Raw genomic sequence first — 8,679 nt, 5'->3', positions numbered from 1 at the left:
ATGAAACGAAATATTAATATGGTGTCTCGCATAGAGTTTATACGCCCACATCTCTCTATGTGGACGTATATTGTCGGCACGCCTGTCCGTCCGTCGGTTGGTTGGTCGGTCCGTCAACATTTGCTTGTAAACGCTCTAAAAACTAGATTTTTTGATGGAATCAAATTAAATTCGGTATGTGTATACATATTCATAAAACGAAGATCAAGTTCGAATTTGAGCTATTTTCGACCGTTAGAAGCAAAGTTATTTTTTCTAGCACGAGGGTGACGTTATTGGCACGCAGTAGAGGGACATAACTCTTGTAAATTATTACCATATTTATTTATTGCACTTGTCTTGTTTCGTTTTATGGATTTATGTATTTTGTATTACGGTTCTGATCGTTTGTACTTGGTATTTATTTTATTCCAGATTTTACCATAAAACTATAGTTTCGAGTTCCCTAACAGGTCCAAATTATACATAATAAAAAAAAAGATGCGGGACAACAGATTAAAATATTTCGTTTCATGTAAAAAATGGCCATTCCGGATTTTATCAGAAACCTTTAGTTTCGTTTTACATGTCGTTTTTGTGCAGTTGGGCACGATGCGGCAAGTTGGGCAATGCGGCAAAACGAACCCACCGGTAAAAAATTGTATTATGATTCCTGGTGATACAAAGTATGTGAATACTGTATAATACAATAGTTTAATATGTGAGTCGTAATAAGAGATACATAGCAGTTTACGAGAGGCCTGATATTTTTTAAATGGTACGTCACAAAGGCCCACGTCACATCTGTATTTTAAATCCGATTGAGCTCATTTCGGTGGTTATGTAGATTGATCGCACAAGATTAAAAGTTTGAAATAAAAGATTTATTTGAGGGAGTCGATAGAATTAGCGACAGACTTTGGCCTAGTTTTTTGTATTTGTGTTTGAAACGCTTGATATTATTGAAAGTCGAAACCTTTAAAATACGTAGGAGACATATTTCTCAACAATTTGGTGTTTATTTTCCTAAATCCATACAGTAGTTTTCTAACAGGATGAAAAAAGCATAATGAAAGTTAATAGTATACGTAAACTTAAAAATGCAACAAAAGCTTTTATTGTATTTTGAGACTAGGTTTCATGTATACACTGGTAACAAAATTTGTCAAGCCTTTCCCACGTGGTTGAACCTAACATTGAGTGCGATGGTTGGTTTATAGGTTTGGTGTAAAGGTTTATTGGCAAGTGGTTGAAGAAGATTAACATCTCGTGTATTTTTATACCCTCGTACCATGGTGCAACCGTACTCGTAAAAGGATTATGGAGAGAAGTTGTAGAGTAATGAATTTGATATCTTCATTGCCGAGAAAAATATAATAATTTTCTACTCCCGTAAGACGTTTATTACTACAGAAAGATAACTCTTGACATTATTGAGCTAAGTTTCAGACCACAAATACCAAGCATGTATAATATAATAAATTGGTAACATTACAAGAAGCCTACTCAAAATTGGAACGCTGAACAGTACCTATATTGCAAAATGGCGGCTAAAATACCATAACGAGATGAAAATTCGTCAAACGACTAGAGCGAGTAAGCAATTCTTGTGGTGTTTGTCAGAAACCATGGTAGTAAATAAAAAACAATAGTCATTGATTCTTTCGTAAAATATTAATAATAATTAATACAGAGACGAAAAGGGACGAAGATTGAAATAAGTCAGTTGTCTGAAGATCACATAGCGTGAAACAATGAGTAGCAACATGTTTAACATCATTGTATTCGTTATTTCATGATTAAGTGTTGTTTCTGTGCACCCATTGGCCAGTTAATGGTCCCTTTCGCAGTCGAATATTCGTGTTGGATTAACTTAAACAACTGTATGTCCGCGCTGCCTCCATTGGTAAGTGATAATCTGTGAATCACTGTATTTATCGAATACCACGGCGGCTTTGCTATTATATTTGCACAACGTTAAGTAAGCGTACGACTATATCCTTGTAGGTAGCGCCTGGTTGCCATGGAATTTTTCTCAGCAAGGATCCATCATCGAGGATGAAAAAATTTTTCTGTTTTAGTTTGTTCCATTTTGTTATATGTGAAACATATAGAAACAACTTTGGGAGTTACCTGCTACGTTATCTACGTGACTGGCATGTTGGTCGTAAAAACGATACAACAAAAGTGAAATCAAATTATTAAATGTGATGAAACAGAAGACGTTTTTTGTCATAATTTCTTTCGTCTTTTTCAAAATGTATAAGGGGTTCCATCACAGCCTTTTTGATTTTCTCATTAGTATTTTTCTTTTTTTTATTAGTGAAAATGGCATTAAACTACATTTAAAAACTGTATTGTCTTCTGTCTTAATATTTGTAAAAGTGTCAGCACCTTCAGCATAAAAGGAATTTTTCACTTTCATGACATTTGTAGTTGATCATTTCACAAAATGAGCCAGAAAACAAATTAATGTGATTACGTAATTCAATTACCTAAAATTATCTTTTTTTTTCAATTTTGACACACAAATTTGAAATAAATCTCTATTTAAACATATGCATTCACAAGTTATTAAATCATTTGATAATTTTATTTTTTGCTATCTTAATTTAAACTCTCACTACTAATATTTAGTGGCCTGTGCCATTCCGCTTTATTGAAACTATTGTTAGAAACTATAACTGTACGTATTTGAGTAAATATGTATAGAAATATGTCTCCTACGTTGTCCAAATATTTTAACTAAATATAATGAGCCAGTTTCGGTGATTGGCTTTACAATGCATTGTAAAGCCAATCACCGAAACTAGGTCAAACTGCTTAATAAATAATTAGTACTCGGTTTCTCATTAACCCATTTAAAACAAATTCAGTTTTATTAAGATCAAGACAAAAATAATATACTTTAGAAATATTTTCAGATATAATTTACAACGTGTTTGAAATGAAAATGGTTTACAAAAAACGGAATGCCCCTTTAATAAGTATCTCTTCTCGTTTAGTTTTACTCGTCAGAAAAATAAGTCCCAATGAGAGGGAAATATATTAGTTCAAATGGGAATTAGTTCTAATATATACTGAAATATAAACATATCGAAGTTAACCTACATAAATCGGTTTTTGGCATTTTTAGCTCAGTTTTCGTTGGCTTGGGCCTTTCGGGAGTTATTAGCCGATCAGATATGTGCTATCTCCTTATCGTGAGACCCTACCTCAGTACATTATAGCCTACTGGCTGGTCGTGTTTAGTATCCACAAAAAGGTTGTTGTGTGAAGAAGAATATGAAATCAATAATGTATTACGGTTGTTAATGACCGGGGTATCTAAAACAAAGCAATAACGTGCTCATACTGGCTTCTGACACAGTTTCGCATTTGTTTGACTACATAAATCGTACATACGTATGTGTGATCACTTTTTGTGCAAGTAAAATGTTTATTGTTATTTTGTTTAAACGTTTTTAACTTTTAAATAAATTGTACATGTCAAGGCATACCTCAAAATTAATTAATTATAGGAATTGTAAAAAGGTTTTCTAAAATTTTTATTTGTATCGGGGACACTGATAGTATTAATTTGCACCATTCTTATTTTCGATCAGACGTCTTTGGTTCCTGTATTTCAACTAAAACGGTGTGTTTGATGACATCTCTTATCATAAAATAGTGCTTTATCACTTAAGGCCATTCGCGATTACTGACGTCATCAAACACTAATTAGTCCAGTCCAAAATATGATACCCCCTACCCTGAATAAATTGCAAGAAATTGTTTTATGATGTTATTTTGTACTACAAGGTTTGCAGAACAACAAACTAAAAGTTTACCATAATCCCTTCACCAGAAAGGGTCCAATTTTGACATTTGACACCGATAATTACGATTTTAAAAATGTCAAGGTCTGTCTTAAATCGATGTTTTGTTAACTGGACCTTATCTCGCTAACAGTCTCAAAGTTGTCTTGATGAAGTTCCGTTTAGGACGAATAGCTATAATATCGGATCTTGACAGTAGGTGTTTCATCAAGTTCCCGTTCGCTGTCTATGGTTATGGCCCAACCGATGACTTAAGTTTAGAACCTACCTATTTACATGCAAAAACATTTTTCACTGGGAATTGATATGGCCAAAGTTTTCGGATGTATTACGGTGTTTAAGCTACATATACGATAAGCTGCGGAACGATAACCTGTGCATTAATCATTAGTATTAACAATTTGAGCTTACCAGAGCATCTGTAGCTGTCAGACTCAATATTAATTATTCGACGCAATTCAAATGTGGATCAATGGAATTATGTGAACACCCGAGAGAACCCAGCTGACTTGGCTTCTCGCGGACTTTCAGAGAAAACAGTTTAAAGGACCCAAATTGTGAACTGATGAATATTGACCCAGCCCATCAGTTTTAGATCATTTGCCAGATTTAAATGATGGTCCAGAAGTACAGCGGTCTGTTAATTTAGTTCAGGCTGTTGAAATTTTGCACTTATAAACTATATTGTTTATACTGGATACGTTTGATAGCCTTACCTCCACTGGTTTTCGAAAAAAATTTTGGAATAAAGTTTGTCGACTAAGGTATTATTCTATTTCGGGGAAGGGAGGGTTTGATTGAAACTATTTTTCGTTAAACAATTAAAATATCTAGTTGATGTGGTTAAAATTTGTGAAAATTAAACATTAAAGTTTTAAAATCTAGAAAAAGGCCAAATCATCTTACTTAAACTATCTCCAGTTTCAGTATTAATAGTTAGAGATGCCCACTAACCTGTAGGACATCTGGGAATAAACGCTACACTTTCTTACATACGATACGAAAGAACTATTGTAATTGCATTTAGTCTGTGATATCCAAATATATTGTAGGTACAAAACATGCTGCTAAAAATATCAGATCTATCGGTCAAAAGAGTTAGTTCAGGTGAAGCTCCCTTTCAGCCGAACCGGTGTCGATTGTCATAGTCACATTTCCTTTGGACAATATTGAAAACTTTACTCATGAACGTTCCTGAAACCATTCAAAAAGATGCGGAGTTTGCACTATGCCTTTTGATTGCATAGATAGGAGCACAGCGAAAAGGGCATGTACCTTCTTTGTCAATGTACAGTCTTTAATTCCGTGGTCGGGAGTCAATCCTGCAGATGCCGCATCATAAACTGTTCAATGGTTTGATCATAGACTTGCCAATCTTCAGCGTAAAGAATCCTTTTTTTTTTGTTCTAAAGGTGATTTCATAAGTTTATAGTAGTTTTCAACAGTTGCAAATAGTTTCCAGAAGCTTCTGTATTAACAAGTAAAAATATGAAAGTAAATGTTTTACAGTGATATATAGAGTGGTAGGTGTCTTTCTGATATATATCTTAAAAGGACATATGCGCCAATTTTTTTCACCAATCGTACCTTAGTCACAGGAACAGGAATTATTTTAGCTAAACTAATCAGTAATAGAGCTACTTATGTATTTCGAAATTTAACAGTAATTATCTATGGAGTTCCTGGGGTATATATTTACATTACATGCATTTTGTATTTGTATTTCTAGTTGCAAAATTATAAGAAATACAGGAAATGGCGGTCATTGTGGCCCTTCCTATGTTGTTCTACCTATCCTGAAATAATTAACTTTTAAAACGAAATGTTAAAACCTATATTGACCAAACTTTCTTTAATTTATTAGCGCGTCAAATAAGGGCACTCGAGACCCAAACTTCAGGAGGCTCTATAAATTTTTCTACAAGCTAGAACCATAGGGAAATCTAATAGTTCTATCCGACTATTAGCAGCATTTGGCAATCATTAGAATTTCATGCTATTAATTCACCAATTATACATTTTATTTATTCAGTTTGAATAATGGTCGCAATTCAATACTATGATAAGTTGCAGAGCGACAAGTGTAACTTTTACGTTAGGCCGTGTGTATAAGCAGATAAGATATATACAACGTCATCTTTTTTAAATTTCAAATTTGGACCCATTCTGGTGAAGGGATTTTGGTAATTTTTTGTATGTTGTTCTGCAAACCTTGTAGTACAAAATAATACCATAAAACAATTTCTTGCAATTGTTTGGGGGTAATACTCTATTATTATTATTTTGCATAATTTTGTTGAAAATTGACATATAGCCTGCATATCGTTAAAACGAAATAATTTTAAAAAATATTGAAAAGGGCTCCGCAGCAAAACAAATCCTTACAAGACGAATCATTACGAATAAACATAATTTATAATAGAATAATAATAGAATAACGATCCTTGTCCCTTTCATGGCTCTAGCCCCAGAATTCTGGTTTCAAAGATTCACAAGAAATTACTATCTATTATATATATGATATTATGTTAGATATATATATCACCACTCCCATGACATTTAAATATTTGGAATTTAACGAACGTCAGATTTAGTGCACGTCAACAAATTAGATGTATACGATTTTTTTCGACGTACAATACAACCCAGTTGTCCAACAATTGAAACATTTTTTCAGAAATCATAAAGATAGCTTGCTAGGCAAGCTCACTGGTGTCGTATCCAAACCTCATGCCCATTCGTCATACTTCCTCGGTGCCGAAAAATTGTGTGTTCATAGCTAAATATTGTCCAATCAAAATTGACCCTACTGTATTGGTAGAAAATTTCAGCCAACCAAAACAATTCACTCGTTATGACGCTTTGTTTGCGAACGAAAGCAGTGTGCCTTTACATATTTTGATGAATACACGGTACAGAATTGAGTAAGATTTTCGTTAAAGAATTGAAGCCGGGAGAAAATGAAAACCTTTCTTTAGAATATTTACTTTGAACGAATGTGTTCCTATCTCTTCAAACTGGCGGTGGCAAAGCGGTGTTGTGTTTTGTGTACATGACCCCATTTCTATTCTACCGATCTGATTGGCCAGATGTAAATGTTACCAATCTCATTTCCACTTCAAGAAATCGAAGTGTAGTGGGCTTAGTTTAATACGGGTTAATAAGACCGTGTCAAAACCCGCATTCGTGATACGATGACCCACTGACAGTTGTCAGATAATGACGTCATAAATGACCGTATTAACTGGTAGAATATATAGAATAATTATGTTATTTATATGTTGTAGAGAAATGCTTTAATGGAAAGAGCGGCTACAGATGGAGTTGATGGTAACAATAGACTGAAAGTTGCTCCAATTAAAAAACCAGGTAGATTAGCCCCCTGTATTTCTGTTTTAAGCAAAGCTGATATCACCTGGGCGTGATCTCTGATTGTTGTGATTCTTGGTAGCTCAGTGAGTAAAGATCATGCTCACTTACCAGGGTTCAGGGTGCATTCTAGTACCCAGATAGATACAAGTCATTTTTATTTGCCCACATCTTTTTTAATTGATGTAGGCCTATTTCTGCATACTTACTAAAACATGAACCGCCCAGAAAATGACTAGAAATCGAGCAGAGAAACGACTAGGGAGCCATCTCAAACTATATTAAGATAAATTCTAAGCATGTTAATTAGGCCAAAGAAGTAAAAAAAAATATGTATTTGGGAGAGATGCACATAATGACTCTCAAAATAATAAAAAATTAAAGTGATATTTTTAAATATTCAATGTCAATGATTATTTTGCTGTTTATTTTTTTGAACATAAACTATTATTGAAACAATGTAGAGGAATAGAGCTTCCGTTCATAAGCTTTGCTACCTTTATCATGTCTCTAAGACGAAATTTAGTACAATATTTGATGATTTCATGCAACTTAATGTATCACAGTGTATCTTGAAACTTCACGACACTATTTAACAATATATTAACAATTGCTTCAAACATAGGATATAAAATATCTGAAAACAGTATCCGCTCATTTTGGTTGTTTTATTTGTTTATATCTCCTTTTTTTAGATTTAAGTACAAAGAAGGAAGAAGAAACTGTAACAACGGTACTTATATTGTCCTATTTCAATAGTATTAGTTTTATTTCAATAAAATCTACATGTTCTAATGAGAAATTGATGAATATTCAGTTTTGACTATTAAATTGAAATAATATTTTATTTAAAAAAAGTCATTTTGGTATAAAGATCATTGGATTTGAGCAACAACAAAAAAAATAACTAGAGCCACTCGTGGCACAGAGTGGGACTTTGCAAATGTAGCAAATTGCAAAAGACCCCGAAAAAAATCATCCTTCCATGATAATTAGATCAATCGCAAAAACAGTCTAAAGTTGAGAAATTTTCATTTTTTAGAAGATTCTAATACCGGAAGTAGACGTCAGACCTCACAAATTAAAGTATTAGCAGATAGCCAAGGTCAATGACCTTTGATCTTGTAAAAGAGAAAGTCTAAAAAGGTCAAGATCAAGAGATATACGTCATCAAAATTTCAAATTGCACACGACTATAAAACCGGAAGTTGACATAGGACAGCAAATATGAAAGTACAAATAGATAGCCAATGCCAATGACGTTTGATCCTACAAAGGTCAAGGTCAACAAAGGTCAAGGTCAAAAATTGAAAATTTTCAATTTCCAAAACCTGTTCCTTTTTTTGAACTAAGAAGCGGAAACAAACGATATTCTAAGACAAAGTGGCTCACAATATGAGGTAATTGTATGCAAAGTTCCATTTTGAACAAATGTATACTTTGCGAGTTATGTCCCTGGCCAAAAATGTCAATAATGAGTAATTAAACCCGGAAGTGCCACGCCCAACTCAAT

At 33.5% G+C, this 8,679-nt stretch overlaps 1 protein-coding gene across 1 annotated transcript in view; it reads left to right on the top strand.

Moving 5' to 3' along the window:
* Window positions 1–8,561: 8,561 nt before the first annotated feature.
* LOTGIDRAFT_172217 (hypothetical protein) overlaps window positions 8,562–8,679 on the top strand; it is a gene marked incomplete at both ends in the record, with an annotated part of 6,212 nt that continues 6,094 nt past the window's right edge. Inside the window, one exon of the mRNA XM_009048797.1 lies at window positions 8,562–8,566. Within this exon, the coding sequence (XP_009047045.1) occupies window positions 8,562–8,566 (5 nt within the window). The remainder of the gene's footprint in view (window positions 8,567–8,679) is intronic.

This window comes from Lottia gigantea (genome assembly GCF_000327385.1).
Source record: "Lottia gigantea unplaced genomic scaffold LOTGIsca_128, whole genome shotgun sequence".
In the NCBI taxonomy this organism is placed as follows: Eukaryota; Metazoa; Mollusca; class Gastropoda; family Lottiidae; genus Lottia; species Lottia gigantea.
The sequence above is the reverse complement of the archived record's forward strand: the minus strand, read 5'-3'. Positions and strand labels throughout refer to the sequence as shown.